Source organism: Myodes glareolus, chromosome 11 (assembly GCF_982192425.1).
Source record: "Myodes glareolus chromosome 11, mMyoGla1.1, whole genome shotgun sequence".
NCBI lineage: Eukaryota > Metazoa > Chordata > Mammalia > Rodentia > Cricetidae > Myodes > Myodes glareolus.
The window spans coordinates 5,900,465-5,925,575 of NC_142036.1; the positions used below are offsets into that span (position 1 = coordinate 5,900,465).

Below are 25,111 nucleotides of genomic sequence, written 5' to 3' on the forward strand. Positions count from 1 at the left end.
GATACAGTGAAAATACCAGAAAGAGTTCTGATGCGAAGTCAAGGCATGGCACTATGTGCAGGATAGGAATCTTTGAAGCAGCCAGGAGAGAAGACATTGTTGAAGATGCTGCCTCAGTAGATGTCAAGGCCCTAGCATATCTGAGATGCCAGGGCTGAGGAATGACCATTGAGGAAAGCAGCAGGTATAGAGTGGAGCTGGCCTGAGTCTGGGTCACAAGCTGTGTGCGCCATGGATGGCAGAGCTGGGGAGGAGGATCTGATAAAGTTTTTGAAACCCAGAAGATTGTAAGTGTGTTGGAGGCTGAGTTTGCTTAAGTGTTTTATTCTTATATCCTGGGTATCTGCTTTTGGAGTAAGAAATTATTTAACTTGCTTTTTTTTATTTCTTAAGAACCTACAATTGAACTTTCTATATTTTTTAAAAAACAGATATTGAACTTTTAAAGTATTTGAGATTTTAAAAGACAATGGGGTTTAAAAATGATACTGTTTTATATTGTGATAGTAACATGATGTCATAGAGGATAAACAAAGCAGCAAAGGTTATGGTTTAATACTGATGTGTTTGTGTGTCATGTTGATAATCGGCCAGTTACGCTGGTTAGGTTTTGTTGACACAATCTAGAGTCATTTAGAAAAACAGAACTTCAGTTGAAGAATTGGCTTCATTAGATTGGTTTTTGGGCATGTGTGTGGGACATTTTCTTGAATAATTTGTTGATGTGAGAGGGGCAATTCCACTATAATTGATACATTCCTGGCTGGTGTACCTGGGTTGTCTAAGAAAGAAAGCTGATCATTTAGGTTATCTCACTCAATATAATCCTTATAGTTCCATCTAGTTACCTGCAAATTTCATTTTTCTTTACAGCTAAATAGTATTCCATAGTGTATATGTGCCACATTTTCATCATCTATCTATCAGTTGAAGGGTATTTAGTTTCCTTATGCTTCCTGGCTTTTGTGAATAGAGCAACAATAAACACGGCTGAGCAACAACCTGTGGAATAGGGTGCTGAGTTCTTTGAGACCAAGAAATGATATGTCTGGGTCATACAAAGAGAAGATTTGTTTTTATTTTTAATTTTTGAGAATTCGCCATACTCATTTCAGAGTGACTGCACCAGTCTGCATTCCCAACAACAGTGGATGGGTGCTCCCAACAACAGTGGATGAGTGCTCCAACAGCAGTGGATGAGTGCTCCCAACAACAGTGGATTAGTGCTCCCAACAGCAGTGGATGAGTGATCCCAACAACTGTGGATGGGTACTCCCAACAGCAGTGGATGAGTGCTCCAACAGCAGTGGATGAGTGCTCCCAACAACAGTGGATGAGTGCTCCCAACAACAGTGGATGACTGCTCCCCTTTCTCCACAACTTCGCCAGCATTTGTTGTCAGTTATTCTGTTGATCTTAGTCATTTTTAGTGGGGTGAGATAAAATCTCAAAGTTATTTTACTTTGTATTTCCCTTATTCTAAGGATGCTGAACAATTTTGAGGTATTTAGTAACCATTTTAATTTATGTTATTGAGAACTATTTGGATTCCTAGTCCATTTTAAATTGGGTTGTGTCCTTGACTCTGTTTTTTGAGGTTTTTTTTTTGTATATTCTGGATATTAATTCTCTGTGAGACTGGCAGCTGATAAAGATTCTCTTCCATTCTGTGAGGGTCTTCTTCACTTGATTGTTTCCTTAACTGGACAGAATTTTTTTTTTTAGTTTTGTGAGGTTGCATTTGTCAATTGCTGGCCTTAGTTTCTTGGAGAATGGAGCCCTGTTTAGAAATCATTTTGTACACGTATATCTTATAGAGAACTGCCTATGTGTTTCAGCAGATTTAGTGTTCCAGGTTTCAAGGTGAGACCTTTGATTCACTTGGATCTAATTTGTTCTTATGCATGTGAAAATACAATTTTCCTGGCACCATTTGTTGAATGTGTTATTTTTTCTTCAGTGTATATTTTTCTTGCCTCTTGGTCATATGTCAGGAGGCTGTAGTTAAGAGTGATCTTGTTTGGGTCTTCTATTTTATTTCATTGGTCTGCATATCTGGTTTTGTGCCGATACCATATTGTCTTCATTATTATGGCTCTACAATATATCTCGTAGTCTAAAATGGCAATTCCTCCAGTGTTCTTATATTTTGCTAAGATAGATTTGGCTATCAAAGTCTTTTTTGGTTCCATATACATTTTAGATATTTTTGTTTTTGTGAAGAATCTTTCAGGTATTTTGTTTGGGACTGTGTTAAATCTGTGCATTGCTTTTGGTAGGACAATCATTCAGCCATTGCTTATCTTTTAGGGGTTGAGAGCTGGTCCTTATCACAGAAGACATCACATACTTAGGACATATGATTTGGATTACTCAAGCTGGTACTAACCTGAAAGCCTCTTTCCTGTGGTCCTGCTCCCATAGTTTCAGAGGGAGGGAAGCAATTAAACTATCCCAGTTAGCTGCAACACCTATGAACCACAGCAATTACCAGCATAAAGGTGAAAAAAGTGGCAACAGCCAACAGCAGTCTAATTGGACTTACAGACTACACAACCAGAGGGAAATCATGCCTGGTACTGGAATTCTAGCCAGTTTCCCAGGGTTAGTGAGGCCATGGACCTTAGAAAAGGGCCCACTAGCACCACGTTGCTAGATCAGCATAATTCCTTATACCCACAGGTAAGAAACAACTACCCCTCACTGAAGAGCTTCTCTTCACGGCAAATGGAGGTCATCACAGAAAACCACAACTGCACACAATGTGGAGATCAAGAGATATTGGGGAATCCCAGCCCCACTGGATATATCTACATGACAGCTCCTGTATTCATGGCTCAGGAAACACCTTAGAAGAAGAAATGGGAAGAGCCAGAACACCAGCATGTCTCCTAGAAATGACTGCATAAACAAGACCAGCACGATAGCAATATCAATGGACATCCTGTGGGAAAAGTTTGTGGGCTGCCACCCCTCAACAAAGAACTACAGTCAACTGCTCACTGCTTGGAGAAGGAGAATTAGTCTTTCTCAGGGATGGGACCTCTTATTGGTTGCTCACTGCAGAGTGAAGACTGAAACCACATACACTCAAACAGCAGAACAGACTCACCAGGCTGTATTTATTTATATTTGTGCACACACAAATACGTAACAAATATAAGCAAAGAGAAGGAGGCTATCAACTTGAGTACAGAGGAGCGTGGGAGGGATGTTGAAGAGGCTTCCTGGGAGACTGTGGAAGAAGGCAAGGGTGATGGGGAAGTGATGTCATTCTGCTTTGATTAAAACCATTTAAAAAGTAAAGAAAGGAAGCCAGTAATCCATGAAGTCAATAGGCACTGTCCCTTCATGGTTTCTGCTTCAACTCTGCCTCTAGATTCTTGCCTCGAGCTCTTACCCTGGCTTTCCTAGATGACCGACTCACAGCTGTAAGGTGAGATGAAACTCCACATCCCAAATTTCTTTTGGCCTGTGTTTTATTAACAGAAATCAAACAAAAGTTGATTTCCCACTTAGCAAGATATAGTATCCAGAATGATGTCTTTGGATTTCTTTTTGACATCGTTAGGTCATTTCCTACATGCATTGTTTACTGGTTACTTTTGTGCCTTACATTTGTTATGGGATGCACATTTTACATTTCTCCTGCTGCTCATGTAAACTGTCCACTGTTTACCCTATTATCACTGTGCCCAGGTTCAGATAATTGTGCTTCAGGTGCAGTATACCCCTTCCTGAAATGGGGACTCACCTTGTTCTGATTATTTCTGGAATTGCCATATCCACTTACGCATGGCATATCTAACTTAGTTTGAACAATGAGTGTGTTACATGTGAGCACGTCTCTGTGAAAGAAGAAACTACTGATGCACTACCCGACCTGGTCACCAATCTCCTTTGAATTTTAAATAAAAGAGCAGGCTGCATTGAACACAGAACCAGCAAGCAATAGGCATGCTGACAGGCAGATAGATAGATAGATAGATAGATAGATAGATAGATAGATAGATGGATGGATGGATGGATGGATGGATGGATGGGTGGGTGGGTGGGTGGGTGGGTGGATGGATGGATGGATGGATGGATGGATAGATAGATAGATAGATAGATAGATAGATAGATAGATAGATAGATAATAGACAGATGGAAAGGCATGTAGGCCTACAGACAGAATATTGCCATGATTATGGACCAGGCAGACCCTGTGTGACTTTAGGGATCATAGACTCTGAGATGGGAGCTGACTAAGGGCTTCTTAACCCAGTTGAGATCAGGCTAACCATCAGCCTCCAGAGCCTCATGGTGCTACATAGTCTTCTCTATTTATTTAACATGCAGATGCTTTAGACTAGAACAGAGACAGAGCTCCAGTATTGAAAGGCTTACCCATGACAGTCACACCCCAGCTCTCCTGTCCTGTTGCCACATGTCTGTACATCTCTGCTTCTCTCTGTCTTCTCCCACCTGCACTTGAGCACTCACACATTATCTCTTCTGGATGGACTCTGCCTCTCTCTTACTGTGTTCCAAACCTCTCCACTCTGGCTAAGCCCCTGATCCTCTCTGAGTCTGACTAAAGAGCCTCTCTTCTTTCTAAACGTGTAGGAAATGCCTCCTTCCTGTCCCTTGCAGAGGGTCCTCCTCCTCTTCTTGCCTGCTAGTCTGATGTCTTCCTCAGTTCAATGCCTATTTTCCCAGGATCATCCTTTCTCAAGCTGTACTCATGCCCAGAAATGTGCACCAAGGACCCTACTGCTATATTCCTTCTGCCCTGCCTTGGATATGTCATTAAATGTCGTCACACTGTCCCTTCCCTCATGCACTGCCTTTTGTGGTGAATGTTCCTCCAAGGGCATCCCACCCTCCAGCTAGGACCATTCCTTCCTGTTCCCCAGGCATCAGAGGTTCCATACTAATGTAGGCACCATCTCAGTGGCTACTGAAGCATGTGAGCCAGTTGAGAATACAAGTAGTAGGAAGGAAGGGAAGAGGAGACAGTACATGAAAAATCCACACATCTATAGTTTTCAAAATTAATCTACCAACTTGAGGAAATATAGAAATCAATACTAGTCTTGTGGGTGTTGGGGGGTGGGATACCATGGTGTTAGAGTCTATGTAACTTGTGTTTGTGTGTAGGTTTTAAGAGACAGCCTTACTGTGGAAAATTGTTAAAAAAAACCCACTGTATCACCATTGGCCAACAGGATATAATTTCAGTTCTCAGCACTTGAAGCATCTTAGCCCCTCCAAGCCCAGATCACAATGTTGGTTTTGCTCACACAGCCTCACAGTTTCTAGTAAGGTTCAGAAGCCAAGAGAAACCCAATGGCACTGTGCCCCATGATACAAAGCTCATTTCCAGAGATGCTGTCACTCTTTCAATTGGTCATCTAGGCATGGCCCCAGCTTCCCACAGGCAACAGTAGGTCCATGTAGGCTATAGACTCTAGCCTTGTCCTCCTAGCAAGACTGAGACTCTCAATGGTGCCTCCTCTCGAGTACAGATACGTGATTAGACATTGATAATGTTCTAGATTATCATATAACAAGTTCAAAAGTGATCAATTTTTCTTAAATGGTAAGGAAGTTTGGGGATAAGTTATAATTCAGAAGTTTGTCCTCGGATTTCATCTTTGATGGTCCAAAGAACATGCGCGTGTCTCCTTACAGGGAATAAACAACTATATCACAAGTCACATTGCAAGGGCATGGATTTTAAAACAAATGAAAAGAAACAAAGCCAAAGCCCATGTTCTGTATCCTTTCTGCTGCGTCATAGTCCAGGCTACCATAAGCCACAGAGGAGCATTGGGCATGGCTCAGAGGCATCAGGAGCAGCATGATGCCTGAGAGGTACACTTTCAGAGACAGTGGCAAGGAGCTGTGAGTTTCCCATGAGCTAAGTGGCTCTAGATCTGTGTGTTATTGGTTGCTGTCTTTCTGTTCTGGACTGTGTCTCTACCCCAGCAAGCTACAAAGGAGAGCTGTACAACAGCAGTGACACCCACGGCCCCAGTCCTTTCTTATGTTTCCCTCCATGTATTTCCCTGCTCTCAACAAGATCCCACCAGTCACATCATCTACCTCTGGAGCATGCTATACTCTTAGGAATACAGCCTCAGACATAGCAAAGAATGCAGTCTGCCAACAACAGTATATAAGAAGTGAGAGCAAGGGTCCCATTAATACTTTAAAGAAGTATATTTGTAGACTTCATTTTATAGATGGAGAAATAGTCACCTACCTATCTCAGATTTCCTCACTGACAAACTCATGAGTATATGTAGGATACACTAGTCACCAGTCAGAGCTTATTTGGGGGGTTAATATGTTGGTGATCCAAATTCTCAGTAATTGAGGTGTCTGTGGCTCATACAACTATTTTCCACTGTTTCCCCATGCATGATAAAATGGAGGCAAGAGCACCTTATCTCCTGGGCTGAGGTTTAAGGGAGATAAGCCACTGGAAGAACTGGCCGTGGTGCTGATGGTGTGCGCTAGGAGGATGAGGTCCACACTGGGTTCATAGACACTGTTTCAAGTTTAATGAAGCTGCCCAGGGGCTGGTGATTCTTTCCCCCACTGTCTCTGGGGACTGTAGAAAGGGTGATCAACCAGCAGACTCAGCGCTGACCTGGAGAAACAGGCTCTCTATCATCCCTCAGTACCTATGGGGACTACTTCCAGGATCCTAGGACCTAAAAATTAACAGCCGCTCAAGGCCTTTATGTAAGTGTTGTATTTGTATATAACCTCTGCACATCCTTACATATGCTTACATCATCTCCAGGTGGCTATGCTAGCCAGGAAAACGAAAGCTCCATGTAATAGCGGTTATGCTGCATTGTTTAAGGGAAAATGACAAAAACCATCTGTCCATATTCGGTACTGTTTTGCACTGAGTCTAGCTGAATGCAAGGGCAAGGAACCTATGGACATTATGAGGACAGATCATATACACAGGATGATTAAATCATCCACAAATTAAGGACTCTGGTTACCTTACTCAGCAAAAAAACTTACTTTCCACAAAAATGACCACTTCTCTAAGTTTGAGGCTCAGCCAACAGGTGTTCTTGTGCTGAGTGGCTCCAGACATAGAACCCTGAGTCCAAAATAAAGTTGTGCTCCTCCCACAGATTGCAGGATACTGAGATCTGAGGATTAGACTCCAAGTAGCCCCGCCTGGGAGGGTGGAGTGGCACATCAGAATGTTCATTAGCTCACGGCAACAGAGTTCTGATCTACACTCTGTAACTCCTCCTTCGGGGTCTTGGTTAAATCTGGTTCGGTGCCTTAAGGTTAGAAGGGAGACCCTGAGCTGGGACTTCTACCTGTCAGTGAAACGCTGTTCCAAAATCTTGGGAGAAAATGTCCTTGTCATTCAAGGAGTCATGATAGGTAAGAGGCAGACCATGTGCGGCAGTTTGAATATAATTGGCTATCGTAATCCCAAAGGATGTGGCCTTGTTAAAGTAGGTGTGGCTCTGTTGGGGGAAGTATATCACTGGAGAGGGCGGGCTTTGAGGGAGCTTAAGCTTCACTCAGTGTCAGACAGACTCCTTCCTGTTGTTTTCTGATCGAGACCTAGCAAGCACAATGTCTGCCTGCATGCCACCATGCTCCCTGCCATGACGATAATGGACTGAACCTCTGAAACTGTGAGTGAGCCACTCCAATTAAATATTTTCTTATAAGAGTTGTCGTACACCATGTATCCCTAGTCTTTCTTGGAGGAGGCTCTTTGCTGGGTGGTGTCTTCAGATCAGGGCTGAATTCATTTCCCTTGCTCTCAGAGTATCAGAGGCTTCTTTAATCTCAGCACAAGAATGAATACAAGGTGTTTCCCTCCAATCATTTACCCATTCATCAGAGGAAGTGGAGCCGCTGGACCCATTTGAGATGGGCTGCAGGCTACATTCAGGTCGTGAAGATCAGTAGTCTAATACACAGAAGCAGACATGTGGATGTTGGCTGCTGTTAATTGGAGGATGCAAGGCAAATTCCAGTTTAACTGCTACAGGAGCCACACCTCTTAAAGGGAGTCTAACCTTTCATGGGGACATGGCATCTTCTGGTGATTCATGGGGTCATGGTCTTTCCTGAGGACTAAGTGTTTCTTGACAGCATGTCCTCTTCTGAGGACATAAACCCTCCAGGGATATACATCCTCCTGAGGATGTAATTTTTCATGAGGATGGCAGAGATACACCGAGAAAGGAAGAAGCCATGTACCCACCTTAAGGGAGAGCTGATTATCAGTAGTGAAGTCTGTGTTGCCACTGTTCCCATGGAGATTACAAGCCCAGACCAAGGGCAATTGCAGAATGAACGTTACCCTATATGTACCTGTGCAAGCCTGAGTGAGCCTGTGTGAGCCTGTGTGAGCCTGTGTGAGCCCGTGCGAGCCTGTGTGAGCCCGTGTGAGCCCGTGTGAGCCCGTGTGAGCCTGTGTGAGCCTGTGTGAGCCTGTGTGAGCCTTGTGAGCCTGTGTGAGCCTGTGTGAGCCCGTGCGAGCCTGTGTGAGCCTGTGTGAGCCTGTGTGAGCCCGTGTGAGCCTGTGTGAGCCCGTGTGAGCCTGTGTGAGCCCGTGTGAGCCCGTGTGAGCCTTGTGAGCCTGTGTGAGCCTGTGTGAGCCTGTGCGAGACTGTGTGAACCTGTGTGAACCCGTGTGAGCCTGTGTGAGGCTGTGTGAGCCCGTGTGAGCCTGTGTGAGTCTGTGTGAGCCCGTGCGAGCCTGTGTGAGCCTGTGTGAGCCCGTGTGAGCCCGTGTGAGCCCGTGTGAGCCCGTGTGAGCCCGTGTGAGCCTGTGTGAGCCTGTGTGAGCCTGTGTGAGCCCGTGTGAGTCTGTGTGAGCCCGTGTGACCCTGTGTGAGCCCGTGTGAGCCCGTGTGAGCCTGTGTGAGCCTGTGCAGGCCTTGAAGTTGATGCTGGGCATACGCAGGACCTATTGAGATTTAGCCCACAGTCACTTTGTTGTCCTTTCTCCTAACATGTTCACATTATTTTAAAAAGAAGAACTGTTCTTTCTGATGGTGGAATGTGTGGGGAGAGAATTTTATTTTAAAAGTTCAATATAGAATTTCTGGGGTAAGGAAATAATCAGAGATATAATTAATAATAATCATATTATCCCACTAAGCATTCTATACATGGGCAGAGTTTATGATTATGATTTCTAAACAAAAAGGCAAGCAAGCCAGAACTGGGAGTCTTTGCTTTATTATAAAATGTTCTGAGGTCATCCTTGTGGGTTCCTGGGAATTTCCCTGGTACAAGGTTTATCCAAAACCCCATGACGGCATTCTCTACCAAAATATCTCTTTCATTACTTTCCCCCTCCTGTCCTGTCCCCAGCTTGACTGCCCTGATCACCCATGTTCCCATCCCCTCCCTTATACTGCCCCTTCCCTGGTTTACTCAGGAGATCTCATCTATTTCTTCTTCCCAGGGAGATCCATGCACCCCCCTTAGTGTCCTCCTGGTTACTTAGCTTCTCTGGAGCTGTGGGTTATAGCCCACAAGGATGACCCCAGCTAAATCTTCTAGCAATAGTCGAAAGGGTGCCTGAACTGACCTTCCCCTGTAATCAGATTGGTGACTATCTTAATTGTCATCATAGAGCCTTCATCCAGTAACTGATGGAAGCAGATGCAGAGATCCACAGCCAAGTCCTGGACTGAGCTCTGGGAGTCCAGTTGAAGAGAGGGAAGAGAGATTATATAAGCAAAGGGTGTCAAGATCACCGCAGGGAAAGCCACAGAGACAGCAGACCTTAGCTTATGGGAGCTCACAGACTCTGGACTGAAAGCTAGGGAGTTGGTATCAGATTGACCTAGGCCTTCTGCATCTGGGTGACAATTGTGTAGCTTGGTCTGTTCATGTGGCCCCTAGCAGTGGGGCCAGGACCTGTCTTTTTGGAACCTATTCCCTATGATGAGATGCTTTGCTCAGCCTTGATGCAAAGGGGAGGAGCTTGGTCCTGCCTCAGTTGATGTGCCATGCTTTGTTGACTCCCATGGGAGGCCTTACCCCTTCTGAATGGAGAGAAAGCAGGACTGGGTGGGAGGATAGAAGGGGTGGGGTGGGGGAGGGAACAGGAGGAGAGGAGAGAGGGAAACTGGTTGGTATGTAAAATAAAAAATAAGAAAGAAAAAAAATGTCCTGATCTTTGACTTTAAACTTGTGCCCATCAGAGCACCCAGATCTAACTGCTAGCAGACCCTTCCAAACCCTGCAGAAGCCAGTCTGTGCAGGGGCCTCTAGCGTCTCTAGACATTGCTGTCCTGACAGAAAAACAGATGGTTTTCCAGAATTGGAGCCTGAAGGACTGTTTGGCATGGCATGACCCAGAGTCTCCTGAGTCGATGTCTTCAGAACTCTGGGGAGGTGGGGAAGAGCTGAGAATTTAGCTCACCAGAAATCCTGGGCTTCCTATATGTCCCTGTATGAACCTGGAGCATTGCATCCACCACAGAGAGCTGCTGCAGGTAGGAGAGGACCAAGAAGGCAGCAAATGTGATATCTGGAGGACTGTGATGGCTTTGTGTGGGGCTCTTGATCTCTCTTGGCAGGTAATTTATCTCAAGATAGATTTTTATTTTTAAGGAAAAATTTATTTTGATTTAAGGTTCCAGAGAAATCAAGATAGACTCTTAGAAATGAAGGAGGGGACTCTGGAGGCTGAGGCAGAAAGATGAGGTGTTTGGGGTCTAAGGTAATGACATCCATCCACCTAGACGTAAGGTAAAAGAAAGTTAGCTATCATCTACTTCCCATACAAGAAGCCTAATTAATTCAATCTCTCTCTCTGTTTATAAACAGAAGAACAAATTCTTTTGAGCTTGCTGGGAGCCCTCTGGGAAAATCCAAGTTAGTATGAAATCAAAAGGCTTCATCTTCACCTGCTGTACCCAGAGCCAGAGTTCTGGTTACATTACTCCCATGCAGGGCTGCTCATGTACAAGGCCAAAGAAAGGATGCTTAAGGACAGGCACCCTAGCTCAATTCCCAGATAGGACATCTACACAAAAAATTTTGTCACCTGCTGGGCCACACAGCTAATCCTGGTATGATCCCAAGGAATTTCCACATGTTATGTCAAATATCTTAACTCTAAGAAGTGTGTGTGTGTGTGTGTGTGTGTGTGTGTGTGTGTGTGTGTGGGTGGGTGAGAGAGAGAGAGAGAGAGAGAGAGAGAGAGAGAGAGAGAGAGAGAGAGGCCTTTTGAGTCATGTCTGCTTAGCTTGTGCTTTCGGGTGACCATCTTCATGAATTGCTCCTCTATCCTTTCATTTTCTGGTTTACAGCAACTTCCTCCTTCAGGGTAGTATTTCTCAAAGGAAGGACTTTAAGAATCTGAAAAAAATAATCTGTTCCTGGGCAGCCTTTTTCTGTGTTGCTTCTCTTTTGACCTTGGAGAGAATTAATGATTTACTGCAACACATCAATGTGTGAAGCTTCTGTTGAATCAGGAATAAGCGTGACTGATAACTGAATCTGTCTTCATAAGGCAGCTTCAACCTTAGGCTCCAGGGGGCAACTGGGATTGCAGCTCTCTGCCACACCATGGGTGGAGGTAGCTCCTTGCCTGCCTAGCCTTTTCAAGTTGTGCACAGCTGACTTGACCTTGCTGCCGTAAACATTTCTCCTCACCACCGGCTGGCCTTAAGCTTGACAAACCATGTGCCTTAAACACTATGAAGCACGAGGCTTTTGGTGTGAGGGGAAACAGAGACACTGCGGCCTGGAATGAATATGGCCTATGACGAATGAGCAAATGCTTGTGTCTGTCAGAGCTCCTGCTGGAATCTGCCACTGGGTGAGCCCCAGAACTGATGTCCATTCTGGGCAGGTATCATAGAAGGTCTCTGTGGGATTCCTCCTTCCACTCCCAAGATAACGGTGGATTACCATTAGGCTGTGACAGGTCAAGGGCATTCATAGAGCCAGAGGGCTGGTGGTGTGGTCTGCGCCATCAGGCATAAGTATGAGGAACCCTATTAGGAAGAGTGGCTACTGGATGCTGGGAGCAGAGGGCATAAATATTTTTAGGAATATCAAATAATATGGAAGAAATGTGTCTACTTGACACAAGTGCCAAAAGCTCTCTTCTAAATTTAGCCGAAGTGTTCCTTTATTTGAGAGCCAGGTGGGAAAGGCATAGCAAAGACATCTTCTTGTTCTCAAGTGAGCTGTGACCGTATAGATAGCTCTGGGCACTACGCCGAAGCCTTGAGGGCTTTACCACCCCCTCCAGGAGATTCCCGGCACTGTCAACTTATCCTTTTCTTCTTTCATATGTAGCTACGTCTATAATTTTTGTGAAGTCTACTTATATTTCTTGAACTTAATGTATTTTGAAGCCAATTATGACCTCCCACATAGCCCCCATGGGTGAATCCGACTGTACGTGACTGGGATACCCCCTGAAACACAAATCTGAGGAGAAAGAGAGCAGCTGGGGCTGTGTTCAAGCTGCTGCAGGCAGAAGAGCTGGGTGTTCCCCCGGCCAGGGCTTCTCTTAGGTTCTCAGGCACCTGAGCCTGCGGGCATGAGTTCCATCTTGTGGAGTGGGTTCTAAATCCAGTTAGAGAGTGATAAACTCAATGACAGCTTTGTAGATTTTTTTTTGTCTCATATTGCTTTGCTGGGGCATTTTCTTTCTTACTGTCTTACTGGTCTTTTGAGTGTATATTGTGGGTTCTGTCTGTCTGTCTGTCTGTCTGTCTGTCTCTTTGGTGTTTCCTGTGCTTTTCCACTGTTTTTTTTTTTTTTAAATTCTGGTTTGTTCACTTTTTTTTATTTGTCTGTTAGTTTTCTAAAAAGAAAGAAAGGAACCGTGGCGTTGGGTGGATGGCAGTGTGGAAAGGAGCTGGGAGGAGACGGGGGAGAGACGCCACCATCAGAATATATTCAATGAATTTTCAATTAAAAAAAAAGACAAAAAAGGAGCTAGTCTTGACAAGGCTCAGCCCGGGCAGTGTGAGCCTAGAGCTCAGCTGGAGTCTGTCCCAGCGCCTAGGGTATCCTGATGGCACTGTGTTTGCCGTAGTTTCATATTTCATTGAGTCTCTGAAATAACCCAGTATCTAAAGTATTTAAAGTGTGGAGACTGCAATTTAGAAGAATTACTCATTTTGACTTTGGTCCATCATTTCCATTGCCTTTTGCATTGAAATATTTTGACTTTTTAATCCATTATTATAAATTTATTCTATTTGAAGAATCTCTGAAATGTTTAATTAAGAACAAAAATAGTTCTTTAAAATAGACAGAATGCATGAGGGATCAGAAGCTGGGCCTCACACAGGCAGGATTTAATTATAGCCCCCTCAGAAGCACCAAATGGGATTGAGGAGTTTTTCAGTGTCTCAGGAACTCTGGAAACACTTCCTGAGTATGATCTAGGAGAAATCAAGGAGAAGAGAGGTCTTGTCCTGTGAGGACACATGGCAGCCTCTTGCATTCCCATCAGTCTTTCATTGAGGAGAGCTCCGAATGGAGGCTCCCAGAGATCTCCGTACACAGGAGCTCATGCACAAGAGAACGCAGGCTCGAGCGAGTGTCTGGCCCACGCCTCCAGGGAGCTGCACACGGGGTTAGGAAGATAGTGACAACGCAGTTTAAGGGCACCGCTCAGCACCTACACATCGTCTATGTTCAGATATGAAACAAAGTCCGTACGCAGGCTCCCAGGGCAGACGATCCCATCTAGATGTGGGACTCCTCCCAACTCTACATCCTCACAGAAGCCCTGAGACTTATGGCTGCTTGATCTGCCCACATGGTCCCTAAACAGGAGATGTGTCCCGGTTGACCAACGTCAGAGGGACAGAGTCAAAGCCCTGCTCCATGGCCATCATCTCAGCTTTAGATCGGAACTTGGGACACTCAGGACAGGGCTTAGGAAACCATCCTTCAGAACCAGTGCTTGAGCTGAGAGGATACCCCACTCCCGGAAGGTCACAGGGCAGTTTCCTAGAAAGAACCCACCGAACAGCTTCAGGGCAGTTTGGGGCATCTCAGGAGTTCAACATACACTCGTGTCTTCTGTAAAAACATGCTTCAGATCTTATTTCATCTGAGCTCTCGGATGGTTTTATTCAATCTCAATATCCAGATGAGAAAGGGGCTACTAAGAATGCTGACCTCAAAGGCCAGGCTGCCCAGAGCTTTGCCTTTGTGCTCCTACCAAAGGCCCTTGTGGAATCGGGGGCCATACTTGTGGGCTCCAATGTATAAAAGGGTGAAACGCTAAACGTCACTTGGCAGCGATGTGACACCAAGGATGGTACCATTAACAAACGGGGCAGAAACAACCATTTTCGGGATTTGGGAAATGAGGAAGAAGCAGGGAAGTCTGAGAATCTGGGCCTCTAGTCACACATGCGGGATACAGGTGACCTAGGAGGACACAGCTGCTTTATTAGTCTCTCAACTGTATCCTGAGTAGCTGCCATTCCTCTGCATTCTCTGGGCTCGTGAGCCTGACTCAGTTTAGTGAACCTCCTCTGTGGGTGGGGCTCGGTGACACAAAATTCAGAACAATCTGTAATCACCAAGTCCAGATCACACAATTGTCCTGTGTGCTCAGCGGCATGTTGTAGTTCTAGGGGGGCAGGTACCACCCACGGCTTCACCGAGAACACGAGATGCACTTGTCACAGAGAGGCTAATGGTAGTGATTGTGCACAACAGAACAGGGGGCAGCACCACAGTGTCACTGTCCAGAAAAGAAATCTGCTTTCTTAGGGAGTGGCACCAAGTGATGCCACACAGCAGAATCAGGCCATCAACCATGTGCATCATGGGGGACAGGAGGGTCATGGGTTCCCTCTTCCCACATCTGACCAGGGTTTTTCATGGGCTCCGGGGTGGCGTAGTAGGTCAGAAATGAGCTGGCATCTGTTCAGATGTGAGGAATGCTGGCTTCCAACACTCTACTGGTTGTTCCCTCAACATTGCTTCACTCTGCAGGATGCAGTGTAGGCCCCTTTCCATAGTGTTCTGACTGTGCTAAAGGGCTGGAGTCCCAGTCAGCATCCCCGCCCAGAGCTGAGACTACCAGTAACAGGACTGAAGAGGGTAGGAGGCCAGTGGTTGCCCTCTCTAGTGGAGCCAAAGCAAGTGTGGGAGCAATGGAAGGTTATAAAATCAGACAGATGAAGGCCAGAAAATCCCAGTTTTTCTCCAAGCCTGAGCACCCCCCCCCCCCACATGGAATCAGTGCCATCAAGCTGGAGTGAGAGGCGTCGTATCTTGTCGGGCTCACAGTACATATGCAACGCTGAGGTTGCCAAGCTACTAACCGCTGACCAGTGTGCAGTACTGTCAACCAGGGGAGCATTCTCAAAGACATGGCATTTCTTTCCTTGAGTTTCACAATCTTTTGGCTTTGAATTATAAATCGTAATAAAGGAAAGCAATTAGTCTGGGGAAAGGAACAAGTGGGTCAACTCTCAGACTCAGCACTGCTAATATGGTTGATGGGAGGGCATTTGTGACAGACAGGAGGCAACTTGAGACACCAGTGACTGTGCTGTGCCTGGCTATTTACTGACTATTTAGCATCTGTATAGGGAAACAGAGTACCCTCCTGAGCAGTCGGCATGTATGTACATACCTAACTGTAGGACTGCAAGGAGCTAAATCCTCGCAGTAAGAAGCTGACCCAGCCTGAGGAGGAGGACGAGACAAAGATAAAACACAGTGACAGTGCTGCAGAGATGCCTAAAGCTGCCAGAGTTTGTGGAGCCAAGCAGATGTACAGGACTGAGTGTGGATGCACTCCCACAAGGAATACCCATATCCCCAACAATTACATTCTTTCAGGAAGATCTACTCCTGAATGTGGTACTCTTCATCCTAGAAATGGTTGGGTAAGTTCTGCAGCCATGACTGGAGAGACTCTTGGCACTTGGCACGAGTGGCCTGAGGTAAGATACCAGGAGCTACAGACACAGCCTCTGAGCTCAGAAGAGTTCTGGCACTCTATCTGTGGGATAACCTCTCTATGGGCTCAGACTACGAACTACTGAACCAGCTCCCCAGCAACCCAGTCGGTGACAAAACTGTAAATGAGATGGAAAGATCCAGATAGCAAGGAGGATTCATGGCTCAGAAGACCCCAGAAGCGCTAGTCTGTGGCAGGGGTAAGTCCCTCACAGGAAGCTTTACCACCGAGACATACTGACAGGCAAGGAAAACCGGCCTTCCTGGGCCTCCAAAATTATGCAGAGTCAGCAAATCCCAAAGGCCACAGCAGCTCAGGGACCAAGTGTGGATGGAGAAGCTGCACTACCACGGAAAGGAGACCTGTGGAGAATGCTGTCGTGTGCAGTGTCAGCGAGAGAAGCCTTACGGTCGGCCAAGCACCTACCTTACTCTCATCCTCGGGGTCGCTGTAGCCACAGGCATCTATGAAATCTGGAAACGTCTCCGACCACCCGTCACTAGTGCAGTTTTTGCTTATGTTTCCTGGAAAGTAAATTTCAGATGTTTGGTTCTTGAAAAGTAGCCTCACGATGCAGGGCGATAAGACTAGTTGAAGCTGAAGCCCTAATCAACAAGCGACTTAGACCACCCAGAAGTCCTTCCTTAGGTGCCCTGCATAGTTTGCTCTCTGAGACATGCCCGCCAGGGAGACACAAGTGGACACACTGTATCACAAGATAGTAAAAGCAGAAGCGAGTGCTAATCACCATTGCTGAAACTGCAGAGCCGTTATTCTGCTGCCTAACCAAGACCCTCAGCACATTCTGATGTCTGTGTCTGTTAGACCCAGCTCTCTGGAGCTAGCTTTCTTCTTTAGCTTTCAATCCTTGCTCCTTATAAAATCAGATAACTGATTTGCCCCTCACCCTTCAGTGCCTAAGAAGCTGTGTAGTGCAGTTTTCATGTGGCTATCAGTTGGAGGAAAATACGTGACTGAGATTTAAATAGCAAGAAACATATTTGTGGTATTCCTATTCTCATATTTATGGTAAATTCACAAATGAAGCATTCACTCTATTTACAAAGAATGTGGCAGGTGACCACACAAAGCAGAAAGAGTATGAAGCTCTTGGCAGACCTGGTGGGAAAGGAGCAGACAAGGACATTAGTGATTTGAAGTGACCAGGTCAGATTCTTATTCCAGGCCCCCAGGACACATGTCTTCCTTCTTCGTGGAGCTTCTGTCCCTTACTTAGGCCACTCATAGGACCCACAGAGTCTAGGACATTTCAGTTCAGCAAGGGTCTTCCTTGACACACCTCTATTTTCAGAGTGCACTTGAGAGGCACGTGTAGTTACCATTGCTGCTCTCATCCTACAGCTGGGAGACTAAGATCCTGGAGGCCGGGTAATGTTTGAGCCTGAGCAGGAGATAGGGTTTCTGACTCAAAGGCGCTGCAGTATTTTCTACATGGTGAAGGTCACCTGTTCACTGGTACCAAGCAGTCAGCAGGCACCGGGAACTTGTCTCTTATCTGGTAATGGGCATTAGCAGTTCCTTCTAGGCTGGTGATTCTGAAAGCAACACTGCCGGGCAGACGTAAATCCACAGTCTCTGGAAGACTGTAGGTTCCCATCTCCCATCACCTTCTCTGGGGAACTACTGCTATCCTTTCTGAGGACTCAGACTCAGGTCGCACCTGACCTATCAGTATTCAGGGTGAACTGTCTCTTGGCACTGCTGGCCACGCCCCTCAGGGAGCTGTTGATGTCTGAACTGGATGAGAAGTTTTTAGAGGACAGAATCTTGAGCATGGCTGAGCTCCTCTAACGTGACCATGAATGAGCAATGCGGTAGGTTAGAGACACAGCTTCCCTACACAGTGAGTAGGAGACCAAGCCTCCTCTGACTGCTTTTTTCCGTTTCAGTCAGCTGAATTCCCTGCTTTAAGCGTCAACATTCTCATTCCATAAAGTGTTTTGTCCCATAGTATCTGACCAGAAACAAAATTTCCAGTTTTCCCAAGCATTGTACTTCCCTTGTTCAAGTTAATGTCTTTTAATCTGTACTTTTCTAGACAGATTCCTGGCCATGTATGAAAAACATATGAAAACCTGTATCCTGAGACATGCATAAAGGACAACATAGCACAGTGGGGTTGAGGTGGCTGCAAGATCTCTCCCTAACTTTACAACCTGTGGGAATCTCTCTCAGGCTAACAGTAACCTTGTCGTCCCCGTCTCCTAATTTCCATTATCATTCATGCACGTTTTCCCTGCATTAACTGCGGAGAGTGTGTCACCCAGCCTTTCCCGCCACATTTGCCCTGCTTGCCCATCCAGACTTCAGCGGATGAGCTACGCCTGCTTCCTTAAAAGAAAACTCCCCCACCACGAGCCAGATGTGCCAGATGTTCTCCTGCTCCCTTAGCACCAGGGAGCACATAGCTACCAAAGAAGGAAGGCCCAGCCTCTTGTTACTGTGATGGAAAAGCTTGCCCCCAGATACAAACATCTTTGAGCCCAGGAATCATTGCAAGCATCATACCTGGTCTGCTGTAGAAGTTGCTGAACACTTTGGGGCAGGGCACTGTGACAGTTTCTCCAATGTCTGCAGGGCGCCAGCATGTGATATTGTCCCAGACACCACTGCAGCCTGGAAGGAGAAGCGAAGAATCAGGTGGAAATCATGGGCAATGGGAACACAATGCTTAGAAGGGGACAGGAGAATGAGTGACCATCTAAATGCTCCGCAAGAAGGAAACTGCTCGTCACACAGCTGTCAAAGCATTTTTCTATGAGATACTCTCAGGGCGCTTTTGAGATAGGAGTAGCTTGGGTGTTCATTTGAATACTTCTGAAGAAAGCAACAGGCCTGTGGTCGAAAGCATGTGAATAATTCAATGTGCACTATGTACTTTTAAAGTACATATTTCTTTTTAAACTGAAAACTAATAATTGTATATACTTACAGGGTAGCTGAGATGTTTTGATACAATGTGTACATTGAAGGATGGGTCAACATTTAAATTATCTTAGCATTCTGGTTTAAATTAACTGTAGTCACCCCTCTATGCAATAGGTCACTAGATCATGTTTTTAGTACCCAGTTGAAACTTCTTGCCACCTACATAGCACTCAAAGTTAGCCTTTGGTGACACCATTCTACATTTTGCTCCATGAGACAGACTTAGATTCCACATAAGAGAGTTGGGTGGTTCTTGTCGGTCTTGGCCCGGCGTATTCTACTATGCATTGCATCAAGTCATCTGGGCCCATCATAATATGGCAAATGGCATAAGTTTTCTCTTGTATAATGCTAAACAAGATCCCATTATATTTCTGTACTACATTTTAAAATAAAAGAGAGAGTGGTTACTTTTTTTTTTCTGATTTGCACCTTCAGTGTGATAAACTGGGCTCCTCATGGTATTGAGTCTTGTGGAGACTTAAGTCTGGACTGCTCCAGGGTAAAGTTAATGGTTTTGTGAGCTTAGCCTAGTTAGAGCAGGGTTCACCAGTCATATACCTTAAATATGTTCAGACACCCAGGACACTGAATGATACTTTCCTTTTGGCTTCGGCTGGCTGGTTTATTGATCTGGTTCTTCCTGTGTAGTTTTCCGAGACATCCACTTTGGAGATCTACTATACCAGCATTTGAGGGGGCCTACAAAGCTGGGGGTACCAAGTCACTAGGTCTTCTGACATTCTCTTAGCTCCCTTTATATCTTCCCAAAGGGATTTTTATTAGATTTAATAAACTTCCTTCAATTTCACTTCCTTCAGTGTCTTTTCCTGCTCAGTGAGGTTAGGGGCAGGTTCTGCAAGCCCAGCAGTTACTGTGGGTTCTGTCCATGGCAACCTGGGCTTGTCCACACTCATGCTGGGCTGTGGGCATGGCCTGATGTGCCTAGGAATTATTCCCCCTTGAATGGGTTGCCTTGGAAGGACTGATCTCACCCCAATGAAGTCATGTGAGAGTTGTATGGCTGAGAAAGGTTCCTTAGATCCTTGCTCCTTGGTTGTGTGCACTGTGTGCAGCCAAGGATGACACTAGCTAATTTGGGTAGTGCTTCCAATAGGACAGCAACATGGAGGGACGTCTTCCTTCTAACATTCAAAAAAATCCTAAGTTTGAAATCACAGAAGCAAAACTTCTTGCAGAAATGAGGCAGGGCAGGCTTGCCCTGACAGTGCTCACGGCGAACTCAGTTTGTACAGCCTTGTCAGTCTCTTGTCATCTTGCGATAATTGCAAGGGCTGAGGGGTGAACACTCCAATTCTGACAACGTCCAAAGACCTTCTAACTAGCCCCTGGGACTGGATACTTAAAAACCTTCCATGCCTGTCCCTGAGCCTTCATGGACCATTCTTTGCAGTTCCCACATAGCTGTCCACATAAGCTGTCAGAAATCCTCCTAAAGATGATACCAGAGGATTCTCTATTGCCTAGCAGAAACAGAAACACCCCTGGATGCCATTTTCCTGCTCTGGGAGGCGAATGTGAAGTCTAAAGCAGGCCACAATAGTCTTGAAAATGAAGTTAGGAAACATACTGATGTAGCAGATGGAGGGGGGGGGGGGAGCGTGCACCTCACCTCAGCATTCTCCCTTGGGCACGTGTCCCATCTGAGCAGTGGGGTTGTGCATACACAAGTGCCTTAATGTGAGAAGACAAGAAGGGTACAGAAGAGAGAGAAATCATTGCAACTTACTAATAAGAAGGAAAGTGGTGAGGGCCTCAGTCATGGCACCTCAGTTCAACTGGCTCTTGATGGAGACATGAGATAAGGTCAAGTTTTTATTATAGAAAGTGTTTTTTTTTTTTCTTTTGTCTTACCTCAGGAGGAACCAGACAAAGTACTTCTTGTACCCTGGCAATTCCTTGCACAGAATTTGCTGTGGCCAGAACAGCCATCTGGCAGGACACAGAATTAGAGTTCCTCTTGGATTCTATGGATGTGCCAGGCTTCCTAGGTCATGATCCAAGGAGGAGAGCCAAGAGCAGATCCTCTGGAGAGTACCCTGTAAGTCCTTCAGACTCATCAAAGGGACCCCCCATTTTACATATGATACAGCCATGCAGCGGCTGAGCCAAAAGCCCCGGTGGCTACTCTATGCTGCAGCCTAGCATTTGCCTGCTCAGAAGCCCCCTCACTGGAGCTGCCTCGGTGTTATCCACAGACTGAATGCTGCAATGGCCCTGCAGGCCACCTTGCTGAGGCAACTTAACCTTGAGGAACACATAAGCAAGCTTCCAGATAGCTTTCTCCTCTCAACAAGTACCCAACATCCAGCTGTCATGTCCAACCCTCCTTTCTCCCGGTGTCTTCCCGGCACCATATTATCCAGATAAGGGAGAAGAATATAGCATTCCACAGTACCACCTACTCATAAACTGCAGACAGGGGTGCAGAGGGAAATCTCAGACCTACCTAAGCCCTGCTCAGGGGTCTGTCCCTTAGGGTCCTCCATGGGTCCACTCATCACCACAATCTCACACATACATACATGGAGAGAGGTCATAGGACTTCGTTTTACAAGGAAGAATATCATTGACTGTCTTCCCATGTGACCAGGTTCTCACATTTGTCATGTTATGTGTGTAGAATATGGTTATTTTCATCGGCAGCACGATATTCCATAGTCTGATTTTAACGGTTAAATCCCCATTTTCAAGTCCTTAGAATCCATTATGTTTATGCAATAATTTATAGGAAATGTAATAATTAAATAGAGAAGAGGGATAAAACGAATGTCCGGGCTTGCCTTTTAAAAGGAATTGTAGTTCTTTCCTGGTTGAAGAATAATTCTGAGAACACAAGTTGAATATGTGAAGAATCAGCATAATCAACAAAGTGTGTGTAGAAAATCAACATATTTCTTCTGCAAAAAGCAAATTCAGGTACAAACCATTAATAGATACTAAAACAGATAATGCTGACTGCTTCTGAGGCCCTGTCGGTAAGAAAACCCAGGAATAGAGCCCATACTAACACACCCACCAATGTTCACGTTTGCTCACTTGTGCAGGGCATATCTTCTTAGGGCCCATTTGTGTATGCTCTACCTGTTCTATGGTTCACCTTCCTGGAGCTCAATGGTGTGTAGTACACTGATTTGGGGCTCCTCTGTGCGGGGGGCATCTTTCCAGAGTGATCCTGTGCGAGGCATACCTGCCCAGGACACACTTTCTTGGGAGCTCACTTGTGCAGGGTATTTACTGGGGTCTCTTGTGCAGACACACCTGTCCAAGGTCCACCTTTGTTAGGCACATCTGTGCAAGGGGCACCTTCCTGGCGCTCACATGTGCAAGGGGCACCTTCCTGGCGCTCACATGTGCAAGGGGCACTTGTGCAGCCCTTTGTCTGTCCCCCAGTGCCTGTGAGCGAGGAGGTTACAATTTCAAAGCAGCAGAGTTTCGGGAAAACTAATCATCATTTTTGCCATCAAACCTACCGATCCTCTATGCCTGTCATCAACTGAAGAGGCACAGAGCAGGATGGAACTGGAAATTGAATTGGGAAAGATAATTTTCACAAGTGTTTTGTCCTCCTCTGAACTATGCCAATCTATTTTGACCTGAATTGCCTCAGACTCCTGCTTGTTGGCCTCACAAAGACACTATGTTGTCTTAAGGAGGGTGCTGGTTTCTCGGCATTGTGCTCACAAAAAGTAAATTCTCAGTGGTCTTCCGAAGAAACCCTGGTGAAGAGGAGCAATGCAGGGTCAGGACGGCTGCTTCCTCCCTTGACTGCTCAGACCCAAAGACCATAGGGTTGGCCTAGGTTAGCCTACCCCTCAGGCTGCTGACAGTGTAGAGGCCAAATCCTAACTGTGTGGAATATTTACCCTCAGCCTAGTTACATCTCCTGGAGCCTTGCAGGCTCAACTAAGGTGTGACCCACAGGCATTTAGAAATGTTTTCATCATTATTTCACTTTGGCTTGCAGCTCAGAAATCTTAAATAATACCACTTTTGGGTGCCTAGTGTTAGTGGGGTACTTGTGCCCTCCACCTGAGCTGACCATGCAGAGCAAATGCATTAACTCCTGAACAAGCAGCATGGTTACAGATGTGGGTGTCCTCTGGACAGCTGCTTTACAAGCTGCCAAACTGCTGGGCAAACTTTTCTCCAAGTCTGAACACTCCTGTGTGAAGGAGAGACTTACGGAGTCCCTTCCCATGGTGATACAAACAGTAAGCAATTTCTTGGTGTTGCTACCTGAAAACTGAACAGGGAATTCCAGTGTTGCTGGTCTGCTCATGCTCCATGACGAACCCTAATAAACCTAATGGCTCATCAAGCTGGACTTCGGTGGGATGGCTTCTGTTGCCTGTTGTTGGTGCCCTATCCAGGGTGACTACACTTGTTCACATCTTCCCTAGGAAAAGTCACAAGGTCCGGACAGGCAGTTTGTAACCAAGGCTTTCTGCCTTAATGTTCACTGTACACAAGTCTCCAGAGCAATAAATAAATCTTCACAGGAAGCAGGATGTGGACCACCTGGGTCCGGATTTCGCAGCTCCTAGGAATGTGAATGTAATATGCTGGCTTTCTCTGTAGATGCTGGCTCCTCAAGTGGCTAACTAACAATTCTTCTGAGTGCTCTAGAGTTCCAGTTAGCTACTCCGAGGGTAGAGCACGGTTACAGGAGTTCTGCAAGTGAGAGCCTCCATCCTTTTCTTTTGTTCTAAGGGTGTTTCATTTGTTCTTAAAATATTGCCAGTGAGATCAGTACTCCATCCATGCATTAGCTCATCTAGGTATGTTGCCAAATGCCATTTTAGGAAAGCCGCAATTAGGAATAATGACAGTAACTGAACTGGGAGGGAAGCACAGCAAAGAAATCTTTAGGGGAAATACCCAAAGCAATAGCCTGTCGAGACCAAAGAGCGGAACACTCTTTCGAATGCATGCTCCTCTCAGGAGACTGTTAATGTGGGTATAGATGATTGTACACTGGGGGCTATTCAAAAGATTATTAATGGGACAGGCTTAGGGTCTGTCAGGAACCTAACCATCCACAGAAACAGATGCTAGCCAGCACATGGCTCCTATCTACCGACTTCGTCTGGGGTGTGCTGCTAAATGGGACCACTCCCAGTATAAGAGAAATGGCCTAATCTACAATCCATGTGTTTGGAGTGCCACATGGATACTGCACAGAAATCAGGTAAAATGTTCAGATTCTAACCAAGGTGTGGCCAGAAAGAATCTCATTCCCAACCTCTAGGGTGGAGGATTAGCGACCAACCAAGGACTGGAAACATCATTTCCAGGACACTGCTGCTGGGTGACTGGGGAGTCAGCTCACATCAGGCTTCTAAATCTAAAGCAGCAGCTTTATTCTGGGGTTCAGATGGGCTCTAAAGGTGGGGACCAGGTTCTGGAACTTGAACTAAGTTTGTACCCTGATTCAGACCCAGAAACAACCCAAGCTGCTAAGTGAACAAAACCTTTTTGCTAAGTAATATGTGGATCTGGACAGAGAACCTACATATTATTTTTGAGGGGGAACTCTACCAAATCCAATAAATTCCCAATATTAGTACAATCTAGCCAGTGTCACTATAATCCATGTGGGGAGACCTGCTTAGTCACTGGCACCTAACAACTGGGTGAGAATCTAGTCCTTAACACAGGACACTGTCTTCTACCTGAAGCAGCCTGGGACCTTCATGTGGTATCATATGGACACAATGTGGGTACCTGTTTGACAAACCGACGTGCGTGCTGAAAATTTGCAAAATGTTGATCCTCTGACTCACTAGCATGAGCGACCAACCAAGGACTGGAAACAATCATTTCCAGGACACTGCTGCTGGGTGACAGGGGAGTCAGCTCACATCAGGCTTCTGAATCTAAAGCAGCTGCTTTATTCTGAGGTTCAGATGGGTTCTAAAGGTGGGGACCAGGCTCTGGAACTTGAACTAAGTTTATACCATGATTCAGACCAGAAACAACCCAAGCTGCTAAGCTAAATTATGCTGAGGTCATAATTTGCTCCCACATAAAATACTACAGAAGCTTTTCCCCAAGGTTGGCTGTGGCCCAGGGCCTGCTGTTACCGCAGGGAGTTTAAGGCTGGGCAGAGTCGAGAGACGTTTTGCATAGCAGCAGATCCTATCTGGAGGCTACATCAATGGCATGGGAAATCCTGCC

At 45.8% G+C, this 25,111-nt stretch overlaps 1 protein-coding gene across 1 annotated transcript in view; it reads right to left on the reverse strand.

The window, feature by feature from the left end:
- Positions 1–25,111, reverse strand: part of Vipr2 (vasoactive intestinal peptide receptor 2) — a 79,784-nt gene that overhangs the window by 46,502 nt on the left and 8,171 nt on the right. Inside the window, exons 3-4 of the mRNA XM_048437801.3 lie at positions 18,491–18,598; positions 16,388–16,485 (exon numbers count right to left, since the gene is read on the reverse strand). Coding sequence (XP_048293758.1) covers positions 16,388–16,485; positions 18,491–18,598 — 206 coding nt within the window. The remainder of the gene's footprint in view (positions 1–16,387; positions 16,486–18,490; positions 18,599–25,111) is intronic.